The sequence below is a fragment of the Prionailurus bengalensis genome, chromosome B1, assembly GCF_016509475.1.
Source record: "Prionailurus bengalensis isolate Pbe53 chromosome B1, Fcat_Pben_1.1_paternal_pri, whole genome shotgun sequence".
In the NCBI taxonomy this organism is placed as follows: domain Eukaryota; kingdom Metazoa; phylum Chordata; class Mammalia; order Carnivora; family Felidae; genus Prionailurus; species Prionailurus bengalensis.
This window is the reverse complement of record NC_057344.1, coordinates 32597999-32621487: the sequence shown is the minus strand read 5'-3', so window position 1 is coordinate 32621487 and position 23489 is coordinate 32597999. Positions and strand designations below refer to the sequence as shown.

The following is a 23489-nucleotide window of genomic DNA, read 5'->3' as shown; positions in this document are numbered from 1 at the left end:
GGGTTTGGGAAGCAGATGATGGTTTGGGGGTGACTCATGCAGCCCACGGCCCTGGCGCTCCCCTGCTTCCCTCCAGTGGCCCTGTGTTGAGTTTTGCCTTGTTTGGCGATTCAGGACTTGCGCTGTCCCTTCCTCACGAACTCTATAATCTCTTGGGGAAGCAGAGAGGGACAGATACTACCTTCTTTCCTTGCTCCTAAATCAGGAATATAGTGATGGGGACAGGAGATTTACACACTTAAAAAAAGTCTGTTTCCCATACTTAAGAGACAAAACACCCTATTATGCCATTTACCTGTTTTCTTGTTTTTGTGCAATTTTTACACCTATAGATAGCCTGATCTGACACCATCCATAGTACATCATACCTCTAGCCACTCATATTTTCCTTAACTTCATTTGCTAGATTAAAAATGATGGAGGGGGCACCTGGGTGGCTCAGTCGGTTGGGCATCCGACTTCGGCTCAGGTCATGATCTCGCGGTCCGTGAGTTCGAGCCCCACATCGGGCTCTGGGCTGACAGCTCACAGCCTGGAGCCTGTTCGGATTCTGTGTCTCCCTCTTTCTCTGACCCTCCCCTGCTCATGCTCTGTCTCTCTCTGTCTCAAAAATAAATAAATGTTAAAAAAATTAAAAAAAAATAAAAATAAATAAATAAATAAATAAAAATGATGGAAGGCATTCAGCCATGTTATGGATTTCTGTTCTTTAATTTTCTCCTAAAATGCAATTTACTAAAGTAATATAAAGAGAGTCCAGGTTTTCTTGTGGCTAATGTCACTAAGCCAGAACAGTTATGAAAGCAAATGCAATCTGCGACACTACATAGTATTTATTACCTTTGGCAGAAGAAAGTTCAAAGTGACCATTCCTAATGACTGTGAGTGTGCATTTATATGCGTAAAATTATTCATTGATGTTTATTTTGTTTAGGAACACTGTGACAATCTCTGTGATGACGGGACTCATCCGAGCTTAATCTCAAATCTTGCAAACTATTGCAAAGAACAAACAACAGGTAAGAAATCCACACTTATTTGGAAGCCTGAGGATACCATTTTCTTGTAAAACTGTGCTAGTGTGTGGTATTTTCAATGATCTGCTAAATGCCTCGATGCTTTGGAAATTACATGGGAATGAACAGTTGGTTGGAGTCTCAGAATTGGTCTGTTCATTTCATCTGCCCGTTTGTACTTAATGGTAACACTTAAAGGAAATTAATATTCCAATTTTGTAAACTTCCAAGATACTCATGCAAAATTTACTTTAAAATCTATTACTGTATTGTAATTAGAAATACTGCTTACCTTTTCCATTTTGAATTTTTTTTTTCTCTACAAACAGTATTTACTATTATACAAATAATAGCTGCTAAAAGATTCTAGGATATGTACTTTAGATAAGAAATGTAGCCTAATTTTTTATCTACCCATTCATTATCTATAGAAGGTCAAGAAAATTGTAAAGTGCCAGCCTTTCTAAATGTCAGGAAGAGGAAGAGAGTTACTTTTGGAGAGGATCTAAGCCCTGAGGTGTTTGATGAGTCTTTGCCAGCAAATACTCCGTTGCGTAAAGGAGGAACACCCGTTCGCAAAAAGGATTTGAGTAATGTCAGTCCCCTGCCACTCGAGCAATCACCAGTTCCTGCACAGTTATCACAACCAGATTTTGATGACAAGGGAGAGAATCTTGTAAGTGTGAAAAGTGTGGAGCAAACTTGTTTATATTTTCATCAGACCTCACCTGTTTTGTGTGAACAGTAGTTATGCTTTGAAATCATGAAATGGAGTAGATGATGTGTCATGGTATCATTTAATGCACTTGTATAGGTAGGTTCCCCCCCCCCCACCGTCCTGCCCCACCCCATCCTGTGCTCATCCCGACAAGTGCATGCGTTATTCCCTGCTCTCTCCTACTTGCAGGGTTCCTTGTACATAGAATGTTTTGTGGAGCTGAAATACTGTGGACTGTAGGATGTACTGTTGCTTTATGTATCACCAGGAGAGAAGGCTAGACCGTAAGCTCTGACGCCCCATGAATTTGTAAGATGCGCTCAGATTTCAGAGGAGGAAAGATGTGAAAGAGCACCAGTCTTAGAACTGATATGCTGTAAATATACACTTGTTTCCTTCAGATGAATTTCTGTAGGGAGAATTACTGGATGAAAGAAGAGGAATGCGTTTCACCTTTTTGATACATATTGGTGAACATCCAGAAAGTGTACCAGTCTGGACTCAATAGCAGTATAAATGGTTTTATTTTACCATACTTTGTAAACCCTGGGTATTGACTGTACTTTTTTGTAATAGCTTAATGGAAAAAGATGACTTGAAAACTTCTAGTTTTTACTAGTGAGGTGTGAACATTTTTCATACGTTTGTGAGCCATTTGAATTTCTTCTCTAGAGAATTGCCTATTTTTATATTGGGACCATCATTCGTTCTCTCCCTGGCCTATTACACTTTGAAATAAGAATACTCCACTCTCAGCCAAGATGGAGTCAAAGGGACCTAATTTATGTTTTCATGAGAAACAACTAAAAGAACCCCCCCCCCCCCCCCAGAAAACCCACAAAACAGTGGTTCTCAGACATTGAACATCAGGAAGCATAGGATAGTAATCCCTGAGAGAGGGTAACAAGTGAGGCAAGCTGTACGAGAGCGCCAATTTACTGCCTGGGCTGGACTGCCAGGCCACTGCACAGGAAGGGCTTACCTTGGCGGAGCCTGGTGGTCTCCGTGAGTTGAGGGGATGGGAGTTAGGGTCTGGGAAAGTGTAGGAGGCTAGAGCTTATAGCAGAGTACCAGAGAGGAGAGAGCTGCACAGAGAGCTTTGGAGATCTGCAAAGGGTCTCACTTGAATCTGTAGCTGAGCACTGGTCGCCATGAACTTGTAAGTAAACTGCCCGAGGCCAGGGAAATGACTACCCAGATGGAACAGAGGGAACAATCCCTAGGGTTCACAGAGGGGCAGTAGTAGTGTTCTCAGCAACCTGAGTGGTAGAAAAACCTTAATAATTCACAGCACATCAGACACTCAGGAGAGTATTGCCTCACTAGTAGAACAGAATTAGATTAAAAGCCTAGCAGAGTTTAAAAGCTTTGAAAGGATACCACTTTTCTCCAAGTAACTTTACTGCATTGTCTAACAAAGATCAAGAATAGCAAAAACTATCCAGTGTCAAACAGTGTTACCTTCAAAATGTCTGACATTCAATTAAAAACTAATAGACGTGCAAGAAAAGGTGCCCCCATAATAAAGAGGAAAATCAATCAATAAAAGTAGACCCGGAAATTACACATATGGTAGAATTTATAGACGGAGGCATTGAAAGTTTTTGTAATCTATCTTTCCTATGTTCAAGGAGGTGCAGGAAAGATTGAGCTTGTTAAGAACATGAAATATAGAAAAGATCCAACTTGAACTCTGAAAATTATAATCTCTGGGAAGAAAATTAGGTTGAATGAGATTAATAGCACATTAGAGACTGCAAAAGAAAAGATTACCAAACTTAAAGGTACAACAATAGAAATTATTTTGCATGAAAGAATAAAAATGAGCAAAAGTGAGCAGTCCCAGTAAGCTGGGACAACTTTAGGTGGCATAATATACATGTAATTAGAGTCCCAAAGGAGAGGAGAGATCAGACAGAACAGAAAAAAAAAAAAAAGTTTGAAACATAATGATGGAAAATTTTCCAATTTGATAAAATGATAAACTCACAGATCCTGAAGTCTAGCAAATTCCCAGCACAGGAAACATGGAATAGTATGCAAAGACACACCATTGCTTAGAATCAGTGATATATGGCCTGCAAGGAACCAGAGTAAAAAGACACATGACATAAAAAACAACAATATGAGAGGCAGTAGAACTCTCATTAGAAACTGTGCAAGCCAGAAGACAACAGAGCAGCATCTTTTGAAGACGTACTTAATTACTTAGAGCAAAAAGCCAAATAACGGCAACAACAAAAACTTGTCAACCTAGAATTCTATATCCAGTGAAACTATATTTCAAAACAAAGGCGAAGAACAGGCTTTTTCAGACATATGGAAGCTGAGAGAATTCATTACTGTAGCAGGGTAGCATTAGAAGAAATGTTATGGGAAGTCCCTTCATCAGGAAGAGAATGGTTCCAGATGGAAATCTAGCAAAGGAATGAAGAGCATTGAAAATGCTATAAACACGTGGGTGAATGTAGCACACTTTAATCTCTATAAAAAATTGTTTAAGGCAAGAATAGTGTATTGTTTGGTTGATAACCTAGTTAGTGAAATATACATCAAAAGTAACATGGTATGGAAGCTGGGAGGGGTTTTTAACCTGTACGCAAAGTGGTGTAAGTTAAAGATGAAACCCTAAACCCTGTAAACCCTAAACAACAAACAAAACAACAACAAGAATGTATGGGATGCACCTAAAGCAGGCTTAGAGGGGAATAAAGCCTGTATTTCAACATAAAGAGACAAATTGGTGATCTCAACTTCCACTTTAAGAAACTGACAAAAGCAATTAAAGCCAAAGTAAGCAGAAGGACTTAATAAAGATAAATACAGAACTCAATGAAGTAAAAAAGAAAAGCAATAGAGAAAAGTCATTGAAATAAAAAGATTATGCCTTAAAACAATAATATGAGTAAACCTGTAATCAGACTGTTCAGGGAAAAGGGAAGATACTCCAATTACCAATATAAGGAATGAGCGGTGACTATACATTCTAACAGGTATTATTAGAAGGTTCATACAGATAAAAGGATAATCAGGAAGTATTATGAAAAACTTACTGCCAATAAATTCAACAATTTATTATTCAAAACTAGACCTATGTCTTGAAAAACACAAACTACCCAGTCTCACTTGAGAAGAAATCCCTTACCTCATCCTCCCTATATCAACTGAAGAAATTGCAGTTGTAGTCAGAACCTTCCCACGTAGAAAACTGCGTGTCCAGATGATTTTGCTACTGAATTCTACCAGACACTTAAGGAAGAGCTCATTCTGCAGACTCTTTCAAACAAATTGAGGAGGTGGGAGTAATTCCCAGTTCATTAATGTCAGCATTAACCTGACACCGTAGTCAGACATTATCTTTTTATTTTTGATTTTTTCAGTTTTCAGAATTTTTAGGAACAACTATTTAAAAACACTAGTCACGACTCCATGAATTAAATGTGTATTCATTAAATGTATAAACATTCCATTCTTTTTTTTCCTTTTAAATATGTATTTCATAATCAGACATTTTTAAGAACACTATAATCCAGTATCCTCATGAACATAATACATAGATACTACATCATGGCCAAGTGAGATTTAACCCAGAGATGCAAAGTTGGTTTAATATTTGAGAAACAAGCTGTAATGCACCACATTAAACTAAGAAAAGCCATATGGTCATTTCTGGGGAAAACAAAAAAAACCTCTATGCCAAACTAATGATTAAAGACAAGTTTCTTCAAAGTCACAAGTTTTTTTCTATGAGAAACCAACAGCTACCATCATACTAGCAATGTGGTTCTGCATTTATAGTGTCATTTTCTCTGAATTTCCCCTGAATAATATTGAAATGTTAGGTTGTGTTTATTAATGGAATGCCCTATTTTAAAGTTAAGATGTGTGATTTTAAATAAACCAAAGAGTAACTTGTTAGTGGATCATTATGGCTACTTTCACTTAATGTTTTATTTTTATTTGTTGGATTGTGGTTAATAAACTTAGTTTCATTAAAGATTGATAAATATTATATAATATGTGTTTATATCCAATATCTTTGCTTTGACTTTTTCTCTTTTATTGGTTACTCATCTTTATGCTTATTACAATTCCACCTACAAAAATAAGTCCTTATTTTCTTTTGGGCACATACGTCCACTGAATTTAAGGATGCCTAATTTCTGCTCATGTTTTTCTTTGTTCAGGAAAACATAGAACCTCTTCAGGTGTCATTTGCCGTTCTGAGTCCTCTTAATAAGTCTTCAATCTCTGAGACTCTTTCAGGTAGTAACTTTTTTTTTTAATCTTATAATCATACAAGTGTCATTTTCAGTATGTGTCAATATGAAACTAAATCTCCTTAATTCCTTTTAAAATTTTTATTTTTATTATAATAATGCATGTTTGGTTTAAAAAACCAAATAGTATTGGGGCACCTGGGTGGCTCAGTCGGTTAAGCATCTGACTTCGGCTCAGGTCATGATCCCACGGTTTGTGAGTTCGAGCCCCATGTTGGGCTCTGTGCTGACAGCTCAGGGCCTGGAGCCTGCTTCTGATTCTGTGTCTCCCTCTCTCTCTGCCCCTCCCCTGCTCATGCTCTGTCTCTCCAAAAAAATAAATAAATAAACATTAAAAAAATAAAAATAAATAGTACAGAAAAGCTTCTAAGAAGCCTCTTGCCCATCCAAGTCTCATATCTTTTAATCACCCACATTGAACTTCCATAGATAGGTAGTGCCATTTTTCAAGTCACTGCAGGCAGTGGAGTTGCCCTCTCAAGTCTTAATTATCAGTAGTAGGCTCCTTTTGTTGAGTGATCCGGATCGTATGGGTCTTTTTTCAGTATCCAGGCCTGTTCACCAACATTAACTTGGCCTTTTGGACACATGCACTTTTCAAGGTCTCTGGCTTTTTTATTATCATGATAAGGCAAACCAGGACTTAGATGACAAAGGTTATGGGAAAAGCACTTAGGATGGGAACCATTATTCGTGTCTCTCCCCCTTGATCAAAGTCCTTTAGTGGCTTCTCATTAGCTAGACAACACAAACCAAGTTCATGGGTGCAGAATCCAAGACCTGTAGTGAGAACTTAGAGCTAAGCTTGGAAGCATAGTCTATCATATTCTAAAGACTGTGTGCTCTTTAACACACGTTATACTTCCTTTCATTTACACCATTAAAAGTGGTCAAATGAAAAATTACTTGAATTTTGTAAATTACAATAGTTATTTTCAGGATCATCTTAATGCCCTTCATTGCAATTTTATTGTACAAAATGTAGCTTGGGATAAATGGATGCTATCAGTGAAAATATGGTTATTTCCTATAATATGATTTAATCTGTTATCTTAGGGTAATATGCTGTCTCTGTGGAAAGTGGTGACGGTTTCTAGGTGTTGAGGGAACTTAAAATTTTAAAGCATGTTTTTGAATCTCAAAATTTATTCTTGGTAATTATTTATGCTTAGATACTATGTTATGCTAAAAGCAAAGGTGGGTATCCATAAGAGTACCCAGTGTATCCAGAAAATTACAGCTCTTACGACTTTATGTTAAGCTACCCTAATTTTGCTTGTGTCTTACTCATCAGGCGTTGATACCTTTAGTTCTTCAAATAACCATGAGAAAACAGCCTCCCATAAAGTTGGTAGAATAACACGGGCCTCTAACCGAAGAAGTGTAAGTGTTTGTATTTGGCACAGTATATTTGTTTTTAAATCTTACTATAGATTTTTTGTTTTTATGGTCAAATTACTATGGGTAAAAACTTGATTTGAGTGCAGTCATTAACAGTTAATACGTACGTAGCATATCACCACGGTAATGCTCTTTTTCTGATTTGATTTTAATTTTATTAGAAGAAAAAGACAGTAAAACAAGATGCTATCAGAATTTGTGTTATGTGGAAGGTAATCTGTTTGGAATGTTTCTTTAGGATCTGTGTGGTTTTATGAATTTTATTGAGGTACACAGTGGAGAAGAGTAGCGTGTAAATAACAGAGCCAGAAAATGGCATAATTGCACCTTTTTACAAAAATATTTCATTTTGGTTTTTAACACTGGGTTTTAACACTTTCTAGTAGGAGCATAACTCCCGTTGAATGTGTGTCTTTTCCTATTTTACTATATAATTAGGTAAAGTTGGATTTTTATTTAAATTCGTAAATATATAATATTACCATTATAGGGCTTTTCGCTGATACTGTTGGGTGATAAAGCCAGAATTCAAGTTTAGATAACCTAAATGCATATTTCCCCTCATAACTCAACAGCAGTTAGCTGCTAAATTGTAGATGCTTAATACATATTTGGTAAATAGGTAAATCAACTAATCTTAAACTTTTTTTCTTCCTTAATGGGCAGAATGCATATGCTTCTTTGGGTCTGTGTTTAATAAGATCAGAAATTGGTAATTCCTATTCTCCCCCATGCGAGTTTAAGCTGGTTAAAATACTTCTAATGGAATTTGTGAATTAAGAGGACCTGGGATATAAAACGGTAGACGTAGTGTGGGAGGAAAAATAAATGTGGAAAACATATCAAAATGTAACGGTTTTATGGTTATCCCCACTTTAAATTTTTTTATAGCAATTGATCACTTTTGCAGAAGAGGAGGTTTGCAACTTACTTCATACAGAAGCTCAGCCCTGTAAAGAAAAGAAAATGAATAGGAGGAAATCTCAGGAAAGCAAGCACACAGAAAGAGCGCGTCCTAAAAAGAACCAAGTAAGTGTGTGTTTAAAGACATAATAAGAGTAGAAGTGGTTCGTTTCTTTGTTGTATGGTTAGGAAAGCATGGAAAGAAATTTTTTTCCAGTTAACATTGGACCGAGAGTATTAAAATCATCACAGAATAGAAAGGACCATAAGCAATTATGTCCTCAGTTATAATTACCCGAGGACCGTTTTTGTATCTTCGTCGTTGTGTTACGTACATTAGCCCAGTAAAACGTTGGCACTCAGATGTTAAGTTGATTTTTCCCTTTGAATCTGATCCAACCTCAGCCTTCGAGAGGATTCCTCCAATTTCTCAGACAAAGGTGAGTGGACCACCTGCCACTTGTGTGGCTTTGCGTCTGCCAGTGGCTGGCTCCATCTCTTCCCCATGTTTAAGGAAGAATTGAGAAACTGGCTCTGTGTCTTTCTCAACACTTCAAGGCCTGTGCTGGCTCAGGTGACTTCACTGTCTCATCAGGAATAGCGAGTGCAGCACCTTAACCCAGTCACCAGACCCCTTTCACTTGGGTGACCCGGACCTTCCTCTGCCACACCCCGCCCGCAGCTTGCTAGTACCCTTCCCACTTCCAGTAGTGCATGTTCTATGTCCCGTACCCTGACCCCTGGCTGCCGGCGCATCCCACCTCCTCATTCCCTTACTCACGTCCCTCGTCCGGTACCAGCGGTCTTCTGGCCCCTCTGTGTACCCTCCAGCAGGCAGGCATCCCGTCATCTCCTGTGTTTCCTGTTCGCCCCAAACTGCGTGAGCTGTTTCACCAGCTCTTGTCAGTAGCCTCAGTTCTCTGCCCCTTTTCATTCCATTTCAACTCTGGATTAATCCATTATCCCCTCTCCCATCTAACACTGCTGCTGGAGAGACCCACACAGGTGCTCCTAAGGTAGAGTCATAGTTCCAGGTGTTACCTGAAGTCTGGTGTATCATTTTCTACCTCTTCCCTTTAAGTATTTTCCCAAGATACTGAGTAGCTTAGTAAGTAAAATCCAGTACAACCTGCCGCCTCAGCAGCGTTTGACATAATTGAGAGCGGCCTTTACAGTCTCCGTTAAAGGTTTATTTTCTTTCACCCACCCTTAGTTTGTATTCCCTAGAGTTCTACTCTTTGCCTTTCCAAATTGTATATTTTCTGGGTGATGTCCTAGGCAGCATGGTTGGTGCCTCCCAAATCTTTCTGGTCTAGAAACATGTTGAGCAGCCTACTAGACTTCTCTTCTTAAACCATCCTGTAAGGACCTGCACTATCCACTGTTTGAAAGCTAAAGTAACTCGCCAATATTACCCCAACACCCTCCCCCTGCAAAACAGTCAGTAAACTTCCATCGCGTTCCATTCAACAAAAACTGGCTTAAACACGGCCCAAACATCTGCCGTTTAGGAAAGCCAGGAAAAACTGGAAGTTTTCCTGGCTCAGTCCCTCTTTTAGGTCACACTCCATTGAGAGATCCCCTTGCTGAAAAAAATAAACCTAAGTTCATAAATATGCATATACATCTTATATTATTGCATCAGAAATTGATTTTCTTCATACTCTTTAAAAAGCACTGTTACAAAGAATGTACGCATACTTCTTCACATAAAATCAATAGTCAGAAAGTTCAAGGAGGGTTGAGCAGTAAAGTTTGTTTCAACCCCTCTCGGGACCCCACAGAATCAAAATAATTGATAGAATCAAAAGACTAGACTCAGAATAGCAGTGAGAAGAGGAAGGGAGGAGGGATATTACCCAACAGATGACAGCCTGCAGTGAATCTCTAGAAGACAGTGGATGATGGCACACTGACAGAAGAAAGAGGTAAAGTTACAGCCCAGAATGTGCTCAGAGGGAGCCAGAGAGCCATTAGGAGCCAGCTTGCCCATAGGGATCCCAGAACACTCTGGGCCCAGTAAACAGAGTGGTGGCGAGAGTGGGAAACAGTAATGGAGACAGTCTGCACCAGTTAGCACCTCACCGCCTTCTCCCTCCTTGTTCTCCCACCCCAGGCTCCGAGCTGTCAGCACAGAGCCTGACACGGGGCTCAAACTCACGGACCATGAGATCATGTATAACCTGAGCCGGAGTCAGATGCTTAACCCACTGAGCCAAGTGCCCCTCATTTGGCCTTTTATTTATTTATTTTTGTTTTCAAGTCTATTTATTTATTTATTTATTTATTTATTTATTTATTGTGAGCCAATTTGACAATAAATTATATTAAAAAAAAAAAAAGTATGTTTTCTAGTGCTAGGAATCCTCTACAGGAGGCGCCCCGGGAGAGGAATAGGAGAGCGTTGTCCTTGGCAGAGCAATGAAAAACGTTTACACGGTGATAACGTAAATGCTATTTGTTTTCAACTAAGGGCAAAGCTTTAAGAACTTGATTGTCATGCAAGACGATGATCCAAATGTAGCTACTAGCAGCCGGTGAGAAAGTGGGTAGAGAAGGTGGAAATGAGGGCATTAACATTACAGTAGAGGGGTTAACCGTGCAGGTTCTGGAGCAGACAACCTGGGTTCTAAATTCTGGCTTGACCACTTCCCACCAGTGGAATGGCGGGAAAGATTCTTGATTTCTCTGTTGGTTTTAAAATAAAGGCAAGAACGGTACATCATTTGTGAGCTTCTTGTGTGCGTTTAATGAGTTAATACGTGTAAAATGCTTAGAACAGTGCCTGGCCATAGCAAGCACTATGGCTGTTAAAGTCAAATTCAGAACCTTGTGGGGCAAAATTTGAATTGGAAGTATCAGTTTGGACTCATGTCTTTTTTCTTTTCAAAAGATTTCCTGGCAGTGAGCACCTCTGACACCTAGATTGCCCTTTCTTTTCATCTCTTTTCTCTTCCTTCCTCTCTTTCTCTGTCTCTGTCTCTGTCTCAACCTCCCTTTCTCTCTCTTTCCCTTCCTTAGTTCCTTCCTTCTTAGCAGGGGAAGGGGCAGAGAGAGAGAGAATCTTTAAGCTGGCTCCATGCCCCGCCCAGAGCTGGACTCAGGGCTTGATCCTATGACCCTGAGATCATGACCTGAGCTGAAATCAGCAGTCGAAAGCTTAACTCACTGAGCCACTCAGGCACCCCTAGATTGCCTTTTTTTTCTTCATGTTTATTCATTTGTGAGAGACAGAGACAGGGCGGGAGCTGGTGGGGGGCGGGGGAGAGGTGGAGGGCAGAGAGAGAGGGAGACACGGAATCTGAAGCAGGTTCCAGGCTCTGAGCTGTCAGCACAGAGCCCGATGCAGGGCTTGAACTCACGGACCGTGAGATCATGACCTGAGCTGAAGTCAGACACTTAACCGACTGAGCCACCCAGGTGTCCCCCTAGATTGGCATTCCTTAATACCATTTTCAGCTAAAATTGATCAGTGAAATGGCTGCTTTCAGATTTCTAAACAGCACTTGTAGGAAATGAGCCTGGGTCTGTACCAGTGTCCAACGAAGGAAGCTTAAACCACTGGGGCCATGAGAAAGGACATCAGACTGTCTCAAAGGGGCTCCACTGACCAAAAGTGGGACAATGTGACTATCAGACAAAAATTGCGGTGGATTGAAACACAGACTTCAAATCTGAAAAAAACGCTTCATGATAGTTAAAAAAATCTCAAAAGTCACCTTGGAAGCTGTCTAGGACACCCACTCCTTTTTGTGAAAACTGGAAAATAAGTTCAGGTGAACAAATAATTGATGAGGTAAAGTTATTTATAGGAGAATTTCTACCATTAAATAAAAACACATTCATGAAAGTTGTTAATCATTAGATGGAAGGCTGATGGAGGGGCATAATGGGTGCATTGGACTGAACACCTGAGCCCACTGGTCAATCACAGTGTCACAGGGGAGAGAATATGGGCCTTCCAGTGCAATGAGGAAGTCTAGAAGTATCCATGAGATGCTCTTTTCAAAAAACAAAACAAAACAAAAAAACAAAGCTGAATCTAATCAAGCCTAGATCTATCTAATGACCAATTTTTTAGGAAGTATAGGAGGTCGAGGAAACTCAAGACACCATGATTGCAGTCAACCAAATCCAGAGTTTGGCCAAGTCTACCAGACCGATGCCTCAGCTTATTCATCAAATAAATGGCAAGGGAAGAAAGAAAGAACCATAGAGTAAAAGAGATCCATCAACAAAGCAAATGTGTGAAGACCTTTTTGGGATCCTGATTTGAACAGTTGTAAGAAGACATTTATGGGCCAATTAGAGAAATTTGATCTCCGAGCAAATGAAATATTAGGGAAAATTGTTGTCTTTGTTCTTTGTGCTTAAGCTGTTTATTTTGAGATCATTTTAGATATTTATACTGTTGTCACAAGAATTACGGACATCTCCCAAGTACCCTCTGCCCAGTTTTCCCCAATGACCACATATATAACTTGTGCAGTGTCACATAGGAAAATATCAACCCAGTCAAGATACAGAGGATTTCCATCGCTACAGGGATCTCTTCTTGCCATTTTGTAGTTCTGTCTACTTCCCCCATCTTGACTGGCAATTGCTAATCTGTTCTCCATGTCTGTAAGTTTGTCAGTTTGGTAATGTAATCACACTCTATGTAACTTCTTGGGACTGGCTTTGTTTTTTCACTCAGCACAATTCTCTGGAGATTTGTCCAGGTTGTTGTGTGTATGAGCCCTTTATTGCCAAGTGGTAGTTGTTATTTAAAAAAAAGGTAATCCTTTTGCAATATATACATACGTCGTCATTACATAGTATACCTTAAACGTACATGTTTTGTGTCAGTTATGTCTTAAAAAGTTGGGGGGGGGGGTGGTAAAATTGCATTGTAAAAGGAAAATGTCAACAATAAAATACAATGCTAGGTAATCAAAGACTTCACTTTATTATGGAAAAAAAAAAGGGAGCTCTTATCTCTTACAGATACTATAGGATTTTCAGATGAAATGAGGTAATGTGTGGGATTTGCTTTAAAAGGATCTGAGGGAAGGGGATTATAAATGAATCCTGATACCTGTTAGTAATTGTTGAAGGTAGATGATGGGTACATGGGGTTCAATATATTGTTCTCTCTACCTGTTGTGTGTTTGAAACTTTCCATTATAGGAAGTTAAAAACAGCAGGAGCCTCTTATTTAGAAAGATGGAGCTAGCCGTAACAACTAAAAATGGAACCAATAAGTAAACAACAGGGATAAGGAAGTGTGTGCTTCTCATCATAAGCTTTCCTGTACAATTTGATTTGTTGCCGTGTACGTGAATTCTGTATACTTTGGATTTTAAAAAATTGTTTTAAGTTTGTTTATTTGTTTTGAAGAGAAAGAGACAGCGCAAGTGGTGGAGGGGCGGGGGGCGGGTGGTGGGGTGGAGAGAGAATCCCAAGCAGGCTTCACAACACTGTCATTGCAGAGTCCAGTGTGGAGCCCAAACCCACGAAACCGTGAGATCATGACCTGAATGGAAACCAAGAGTCAGACATTTAATTGACTGAGCTACTCCTCAGGCACCCTATATATACTTTTTAAATGTTTATTTTTGAGAGAGAGAGAGAGAGAGAGAGAGAGGGAGAATATCTAAAACAGGCTATGTGCTGTTGGTGCAGAGCCCAACGCGGGGCTCGAACTCACAAACCATGGGATCATGACTTGAGCTGAAATCAAGAGTTGGATGCCTAACCGACTGAGCCACCCAGGTGCCCCATGAATTATTGCTATTATTTTTTAATTTTTATGTATTCATTTTTATGTCATTTATTGTCAAGTTAGCTAAAATACAGTGTATACAGTGTGCTCTTGGCTTTGGGAGTAGATTCCTGTGATTCATCACCTACAATACCCAGTGCTTCTAACACATGCCTTCCTCAATGCCCATCACCCATTTTCCCCATCTCCTCAACCCCCTACCCCATTATCCCTCAATTTGTTCTCTGTATAAGAGTCTCTTATGGTTTGCCTCTCTCTCTGTAACTGTTTTTTTCTTTCTCTTCTCCCATGGTCTTTTGTTAAGTTTCTCAATTTCCACATATGACTGGAAACATGTGTGTCTTTCTCTGACTGACTTCTTTCACTTAGCATAATACCCTCCAGTTCCATCTACATCGTTGGAAGTGGCAAGATTTCCTTTTTTTTCATTGCCAAGTAGTACTCCATTATGTATATGTACATACCACATCTTTTTTTCCAAATCATGTTTAGCTTTGAAGGAGACAGAGCGTGAGCGGGGGAGGGGCAGAGAGAGAAGGAGACAGAATCTCAGGCAGGCTCCAGGCTCCAAGCTGTCAGCACAGAGCCCTACGCAGGGCTCGAACTCACAAACTGCTAGATCATAACCTGGGCCAAAGTCCGATGCTCAACTGAACTGAGCCACCCAGACGCCCCTATATACCACATCTTAACCCATTCATCAGTGAGTGGACATTTGGACTCTTTCCATACTTTGGCTATTGTCGATAGCGCTGCTGTAAACGTTGGGATGCGTCTGCCCCCGTGAATCAGTATTTTTGCATTCTTTGGATAAATTCCTAGTAGTGCTATTGCTGGGTCGTAGCCCATGAATTATTTTTAAATAATTTTAAAGCTACTCACAGGAAGCAACTTAAGTACCTGTGCAAATAGTAAGTTTCTGCTTCCGTGTCGAGACCTCCTTTACTATCTGAGAAGAAATACTGGTGATTCTAAAGTAAACGAAGTCACTTTGGGGGTCCATACCTTCAGTTGTCCTTTATCTGCTTCAAGTCATAAACCATCCTGTTTGCACATTAATGTCTTCCCTAAAATTCCAGCCACAGGTGACTTCGCTGTTACCGTATAAACAAGGCTTTTGTATTGGAGTAAAATTGAATTTTGTTACGGTTCCAGCCTCTGCAGGTAAGCTAGGCATTGCTAGACGTGTGTCCCCGACAGAGCACAGGTGCTTTAGCCTTTAGTCCCGTCTTTGGGCGCTGCACCTCTCTTGGCTCGTGACCATGAGAAAGCTATCATCACATGTAGCAAATCTTACAAAGTTTACCTATACCTTTTCTTCTACATTTATTCATTCATTTGTTCATACCTGTTTGTTGGGAAGTCGTTACGTGTCAGGCAGCGTTGCAGGGACTGAAGACATTTTATCTAGACAGAGATGGCCCAAATCCTGCCAACGGGGTATTTTTTGTACCTATGAATCAGAAACTGTTCTAGAGGTCCTAACCAGGTGACACTGACTGTAGCGTATTCACTGACTGTGTAGGGCCTGTGTCTGTCACACTGTAATACCAAGCATAATTTGATACTAAAAATATTTTCCCCCGTGTCAATTCTCTTCATACCAGGAAGGAATTTAAAAGACCAAGAATGGCTGACACATAGCTCTTTTCTGTGTATGGATCAAGCCTTATTTTAACCATTTCATTTATGCTAACTCAGCGCTCACCACAGCTTTCTGTGGCTCCCGTTTTGCAGAGGAGAATGAGGTACAGAGAGGTGGGGTGACTTGCCTAAGATCATAGGGCAGGTAGGTGGCAACGTCCGGCATCCGGCACCGAAGGGCATCTGTTCTCTTTTGCAGTTCCTCTGTGGAGCCCGAGATTTTCTCCTGGTTTCCACATCCACTGACCAAGCTTTCATTTCCCCAACTGTCCCATGGAATGTCGACAGATGTTCCACAGAAATAAGTTTTCCGTGGAAAAATAGTTAACCCGGTATTTTCCTGATGTGTATAGAGATTATTTACACTGAGGGACTTCTCAGAGAATTTAATGGTAAATATATATTGCAAATCACCAAGAGGAACATTTATCCTGTACAGTTCTAAAATTATTTTTCCATGGAATGTTTTATTTTGTTTTGTTTTTACAGGATATCTATAGATCTCTCAAGGAACATGCAGTTCTGTGCCATTTTTGTACTGTTGAATATCATCCATCACATCATTAGTTTCTATATTTTCACCCAAATGATCTTTCTTTAAATGTAAAATCGAATGTTGTCACTCCCTGAGTCACTGTGCAGTTAGCTTTCATTGTTTTCAGGCTCCTATTCATTGCATACAAGGGCCTTGCCTGCTTTGTGGAGCAGTGTTAAGCCTTCTGGAGGCCAGGGACCCATCTCAGTCCATATAGAGTCTGACATCGTGTATATGTATCAATAATAGTTACTTGCTGTTGGATGGTGAGCCCCCTAAAGACCACATCCTGTTTTTGTATCTTCTACCTAGCAAGTCATTACCTGCACAGAGTGGTTTCTCAATAAATGTTTCAATGGATTCCATTTTCTGGACGCTTTAATTGCTAAAAACACATTCCTTATGTTAACCTAAAGTCTGGTTCTCTCCAATATGATCTCATTGAGTGTATTTCTGTTTGCTCATAATAATCTATTATTTCAACACAGTGTTTGAGTTTCCCTGAGGTCTTCTCCATGTGAAGCTTTTTTTTTTTTTTAACAGAGAACATTAATTCTCACTTGCTAATATGGCAGTCAAAACTGAATTCAGTACTGCATTCCGGATATTATTAGAACAGTTTTAATTTCTATAGAAACCCACGTGTTTTCCACCAGTTATTACCATTCCTTTGTCCCTCTTCTTCTACTTATGCTTGTTAAAACCCATCTTATTTTTGACCTATTCATTTTTTAATGTTTTTTTATTATTTATTTTGAGAGAGATAGCAAGTCGGGGAGGGGCAGAGAGAGGAGGAGACAGAATCCCAAGCAGGCCCCACACTGTCAGTGCAGAGTCTAACATGGGGCTCGAACTCATGAAGTGTGAGTTCGTGACCTGAGCCAAAACCAAGAGTAGGACTTTAAACCGATTGAGCCACCCAGGCACCCCTTGACCTATTCATTTTAATCTTGATTATTAATGTTTGAAGCAGCTCAGCCAGCTTTGTGTTATCTTTCACTTATGTAACCTTTCTATACATAACTATTGTTTCTTCATCTAAGCGTGTGAGCAGAAAACAGCCCCTCATAGGTTCTAGTAGATAAGTCATTCTAGGCTAATTCTGAGTCATCCTAACGATAGCCTAGCTACACCTGTCTCCTGTCTTAAGTCTGTCAACTCGATAGCATCTAATCTTTTACTTACGCAGAACTTGCTTGGGCAAATGTTTTATGGAAACGTAGACCGTTAGTTATCATATAGTTTGTAAATTGAGTTCTTTATATTTTATTTGGCTTTGTGTAAGCTACCGAGCCCTCCATGCCTGGCTCAGATTTCTAAAATTTTCAACGGAATAACTGGTCTCGAGTTTTTCTGTGCAAATTAAAGGCTCAAAATTGTATACGGCGTGACATCTTTCTCAATTACTGCGTCTTATTCACAGGCTTTAAAAAGTTGCAGAAAGAAGAAAGCAAAGGGAAAGAAAACTATTCAAAAGTCTTTATACGGGGAAAGAGACATCGCTTCCAAGAAGCCGCTCCTAAGTCCTATTCCCGAGCTGCCTGAGGTCTCGGAGATGACGCCTTCCGCCCCAGGTGCTGGAACGATGCGTTCAGGTATCTTGTTCTTCTCCTGTTTAGATTTTATCCTCTCCACCACCTTGTCCCCCTTTTCCCATTCACTGTGTAAAGAGCATACAAATAAAAATAGCAACTTTCCCAGCGATTTTAAAAATCGCTGTCTTTGTCAGTCATCAGATATGTGTCGCCTGCATTCCATTTGCAGCGTACCTATAGGATTTATAATAGATTCAAGGATGAATAAGGTATATGCCACCCTAAGACTGTTGGCTTCTGCCTACTTCGGAACTTCAGGAAAGCACAGAAGTTAAACGGACACAGCTACCTCCAGCCCCAGCTCCTTGATGTGGTACATCCTGGGTCAGGGGTTGGCAACCCTACCTCTTTTTAACCTGGCCTAATGCTGCTCATCCTTTAAGATTTAGCCGTGCTGGCTGCTTTTCCAGGAAAGCTCTTTGTTCGCAGTACACCTTTACCATCTAGCGTGTAATGTTCTGTCTGCCTCCCTCTCCTGCAAATTGCGGTCTCCTTGAGACTGAAAACTAAGTCTTATTTTCATTGTATCTCCAGTTCCTGACAGGAGTTTTCCCAAAGATGTTTAAATAATGACTGTTAGGACAGGTTTTCTGTCTAGAATCTTATTAGATCATTTCTTTTTAAAAATACCTGAAGCATTTTTTTTTTTTTTTTTGTCTATAACCAGTGGTATCATGTGTTGAAAGGGTTGAAAGCAAATCTTCCCTCCCTCCCTGTCCCTTTTTCCCTGCCCCTTTCTCTCTCTTCCTCCCTACCCCGCCTTTCTTCTCTCGTCTGTCAGTTTCATGAAAAAATACATCAACCTCAACTTTTAAAGTTGTAGAAAGAGCCCAACTGACATGATTCGGTTGCCACCGAGTGGACCCTACGATAATCTCTAGCTTCTGTGACCTGATGTTGAGTACCCATGTCCTGGATACCTACCTTTTCAAATTGAAATACTTTTAGCTTTTTGGCTCAGCTGACGTTTTATAGATACTAACAGTTTTGAGTTTCGTTTAAAACATTTTTTACATTCATTTGGCTGGCCAATTAAAACCCTTACTCCCTGAGATAACAAGAGAGATGGCATCCAATAGTACTGAAGTTTAGAACACTGAAAGCCTGAATTTATTTCGGCTGTGTTCCATAGCTTTAAAACCTTGATGATGTTTTTCCACCTGTGTGATGTGTAACCCAATGCGCCAGAAATGCAGGATACCCTCCACGTGGCATATGTTCCTGGAGGATGACTTTTAGTCGCACTGAGGTGGAAGGTAGAATACTGTAACAAACATAGCTCTATTTGAGAGTACGGTGCAGTTTTTATTAACTTTTTAACACAGGGCATAAGACCTGAGTGTCTTTAAAAGTAGCCTTCTAGCTAAATCCTCAACGCTCCCCAAATTCCAAGTTTTCTTTTCCCTCTCTTTCAAGGGAAACATTACTAGAAAAGTTTCAGAAGCATGGCGGTGCCCGTTTTCAGTAATTCATTTTTCGGGCAATGGGAAACATGGCTGCCTCATGCTAATTGACCTTGTAGTGTGGAAAGTACATTAGAATAGAGGAAGCGATTTGAGATACACTTCTCATTTTCATGGTCTGAGGTCATGTACTTTATTCACTGTTTGATTTGTCAACATTTATTTCCACTGTTACTTTTTCCTGAGATGTAAACTTATTTCCACACCCCTAGATGATTTCGACTCCAGTGGTGAACTTCAAGAAGCAAAGCTTCCTCAAAGGAAGCCTCAGAAGCCAGATTTGCAGATGAGTCAAGGTTTTAATAAGTACGATCTGTCTGCACTCTGCAGCTCTCACACCGAACGTTCCTCGCCGCTTATTAACGCTACTTTAGAGCAAGATTTAGATATAAATACCGTAGAAGCTAGTACACGTAAAACTCTTCCAAGAGCGGAAATTAAGTCAGAAAGTGAAAATGACCTGAAAGCTGGCTCTGAGAATGAGAGCAGTCGTGTTTCCTGTGGTTCTGTGACCGCAAAGGTCCCGGCATCCGATGATGCGGGATCCAGTATTATCCTGCCGTCCCGGGAATTGGCTGCCGCTGGCCAAAATGTGGAAAACCTTTTTCAGATCTTTAAAATTTCAGAAGATGTGAACATAAAGTATGAAAAGCAGGATGACTCTGTTACAGCTCCAGAAGGGAAACCGCCGACCACACGTGTAATGTCTGGCTTACAAAAAGACGTCTTCCTTGACAATATGAAAGAAAGTACAAATCCGAGCGAGGGTTCGGGAGGCAGCTGCGCAGAGAGTGAAAGCACTGGTACGAACGGGGGAGGAAAGAAGCATAGAAGACGCTCTATGTGTTACTCTGGCGGCCAGAGTTTCGATTCGGAAAAAAACGGAAATCCCAAACCTCCCTACCTGGTGAGCAGCCCTGTAGAAATTGGTTTAGAAAATTCTGACCTCTATAAAGATTTATCTGACTCCATAGAGCAGACCTTTCAGAGAACGAGTAGGGAAACAAAAGTAAGACGGAGCACCAGGCTGCAGAAGGATCTGGAAGAGGAAGGGCTCGTCTGGATCTCACTTCCATTTCCTTCCGCTTCCTGCACTTCCCAAAGAATGAAAAGGAGAACAATATGCACAGTGGACAGCAGAGGCCTTGAAAGCGTGGCCCTCTGTAAAGACCCCAGGTCTTCTGGACACACCCCGAGCATGGCACCCCCCGTGTCGGGTAAAGACAGGGAGGGCTTGGCCGCCAGTGCGGCCGGTTTACCTGGGAGGAGGAGGAAGAGCTTGTGGACGTCCGCACCCGTGAACGCAAAAGGTCCCATTCTGGCAAAATGCTGCAAGAGAAGAAGCTCTCTCCCCCAGAGCGGAGAGAGCTCTCTAAGGGACGTCCAAGGAGTCGGGCACGTCGGGAACTAAAGCGGTAACTGGCATTTCCTGAAGAACGTTCGGGGCCGCAGAGAAGGTAAACCCCCCACCCCATGCTCAGAACATTTCTTTCACCCCGCCTCTCCTCCCCTGTTCAAAGTTCCAAATAAAATCATTTGACTTGAACCTCTCTGTAAGTAGAAGTAAGTGGGATTTCTTCATTCAAAAAGAAGACATTCTCTTAAATCTGTACTTCTCTCCCCAAATAGCATGTTTGCTGAAGGTTTCTCGCTAGTACGTGTTGACTGTTTCTGTTGGGAAACAAAATTTGTCTCTTGAAATTGACTCATTGTGTCTAGATGAGAAGACCTGAAAAAACAGATTGATAAATGGAATTTTATGAAAATTGAAGGGTGATACAAGGTTAAAAACTGCCAGGAAATGAGAAAAGGTGTGTTTTTTAAATGTTGCAGAAAAAGCTGGTTAAAAATCTTTTATCCATTAGGGAAGATGGAAATCATAAGACTTTTTTTGTTGGTTTAAAATTAAGAAGCTTTAATGACTTGCTTCGTCTATCTCAAATGAATATTTTTATATTAATAGGTTAAAATCACAATTGGAAAATTCATTTAGTAACCAGAATATTACAAGTCAAACATCATAAACTGAATTTATAGTCTATAAATAACTAAGGTGAAAATATTTTGTCTTTCAAACAAGATTCTTACATGCCCTGTGGGGCCGGAGGTGCAGGACTGGTTTTGGGGGAGAATAGAGCAGTGTAGTTGAATCATCCTCCAGATCATTCCAATTAGTCACATTTAGGATTTATTCCAAGAAATCCCAAATTAGTAATTTGGTATTTAATTCATGCTTCTCCATTAAAAAAAAATTTTTTTTTTTTCAAGTCTAGAAATTTCCTACGAAAGGGCCTTGGAAAATTTGTTTACTAACATGAAGCATGGTGGTAGGTGGCCGATTTCTTTTTTAACGTGGTGTTTTGCCAGCAGTTTTCTGCATTTCACGATGTCGAGTACCATCCCTGGTCTCGGATTCTCCAGTTACATTTCAGCAGTATCCTCCGCTGTTTTGATGACAGCAGTTTGAAAATCTAAATTGCTATATATCTGGAATTTGGGAGTGCGCATAAATCATTGTATCGTTAAACAATTGTCTTTGAAATCCTCTAAATCATTAAACTCTCCCTCTCCATGATAGCAGAAACATGTTAACAAATAGAGCGCTCTATAAATAACACAACAGGGAAGAAAGCTCCCGCTGAGTGCCCATTTCCCCTGCCTTAGATACAGACTATTTGTTACCTTCTTGGCACCAATAGGTCTGGAACTCCTGCTGCTAAAGACTAAATGTATTTTACATTAACACTCAAAGTGATCCCCAATTTCTTCTGCTAAAGGGTGGATTGTTTAAAAAATTCTTTTATCTTTACACATAAATTATTTATGGGCTTTCCCCCCTCCCCCCCCCCCATTATAGTATGGTTGGCAAATCTCTACCAGTGAAAACAAACCAAAAAATACGAAAACAAAAACAAAAAATCTACTTACTACTTATGAAGCTTTTCGGTCTTGGTAATTTAAAAAGAAAAAAAAAAAAACTTTCAGAACCATACGATGTGAAGGGTTTTTAAAAACTTGTTCTCCTTTGTCGAATGTGAAGGCTATAAAACTACTGATTGTTATTTTCTCCTTTTTACTGTAGGTATGATCTCTGTTGTATTTGAATTTGAAGAATTTCACATGCTTTGTTCTATTTCTCAAAATGTGCTAATGATCTGTGGCGGGTTTTGGCTTGAGTTTTCAAATGTAAAATTCTTGTTTTGGAGCATCTCCATTTAAAAATCTACATACTTTACAAGTTTTGTTGGTTTCAGAATGTTTCAGCGTAACTGTCTTGTTGATATTTGTAAATAACAAAGAGGAAGTTTTCCTAAAAAAGAAGAGGTCTGAGAAACCAAAGCAATTTGGACTGATTTTATCCACTGTCTCATTTGTAGCCTACGTTTTGTGAGGAGTTAATCATTTCAAATTAAGTATTTGTTCCTGCTTGCTTGTTTGTAGCTATTTCTTTAATTAATGGCTAAATCAGAAACAGGGCTTCAGTAGTTTGTCCTTGCCTTGTCTTTTACTGCAGTAACCCTTGACATTTTGGCTTAAAAAGTCCGTGAATCTTTCCCTGCTGCTGTAGATTCTTGTTTGTTCCAGAAGATGGCAGCATGACATCTGGATACATTACCTTTAAAGCCCAGGCAGCCCTTCATTGTTGTTGCGGGTGTTTCTCTTTAACTGTTATTTTCACTCATTCTTATCACGCGAGTACTATGTGTCTAGTGAAGAAAGTAGAGAACTGTACGCAATTAAATACTGTTCATTCCCCTGGTGCAAGCATCCTACAGCCACACCTTCCTCTTCCCAGCTTTCTGTGTAAACACCCTTAACAACTGGCCCTTAAGTCTTGCAGATCTTTGCCTGTGTAAACACGAGTATAGGTTTTGTTGTTTTCCGATGGGCTCGCTGTACTGTGCCATTCTGCAGCTGAATTTTTGTATTCAACAAAATACCCAGTACACTTCGGTGTTAGTACGGAGATCCTTACCTCTCCTTCAGTTGTATCTTCTGAATATCTAGTATTTAGTTAGCCGTCTGCTTCCTAAAGGATGCTAGTTGTCTCCACTTTATTGTTACTGAAAATAATGCCACAGTGGGCTTGTGTGAAAACGTCCGTAAGGTAAATTGCTTGAAATTACAACTAAATGGGCATCAAGTTACGTTCTGTAGTTCATACCTGAT

At 40.0% G+C, this 23489-nt stretch overlaps 1 protein-coding gene across 1 annotated transcript in view; it reads left to right on the top strand.

Annotated features, from left to right (window-relative positions):
- The window catches only part of CDCA2 (cell division cycle associated 2), a 48717-nt gene extending 27852 nt beyond the window's left edge, over window positions 1-20865 (top strand). Inside the window, 7 exon segments of the mRNA XM_043561386.1 lie at window positions 935-1019; window positions 1448-1692; window positions 5922-6000; window positions 7309-7397; window positions 8307-8444; window positions 17685-17856; window positions 19532-20865. Of these exon segments, the coding sequence (XP_043417321.1) occupies window positions 935-1019; window positions 1448-1692; window positions 5922-6000; window positions 7309-7397; window positions 8307-8444; window positions 17685-17856; window positions 19532-20730 (2007 nt within the window). The 3' untranslated portion in view covers window positions 20731-20865.
- The last annotated feature ends 2624 nt before the right edge of the window (window positions 20866-23489 follow it).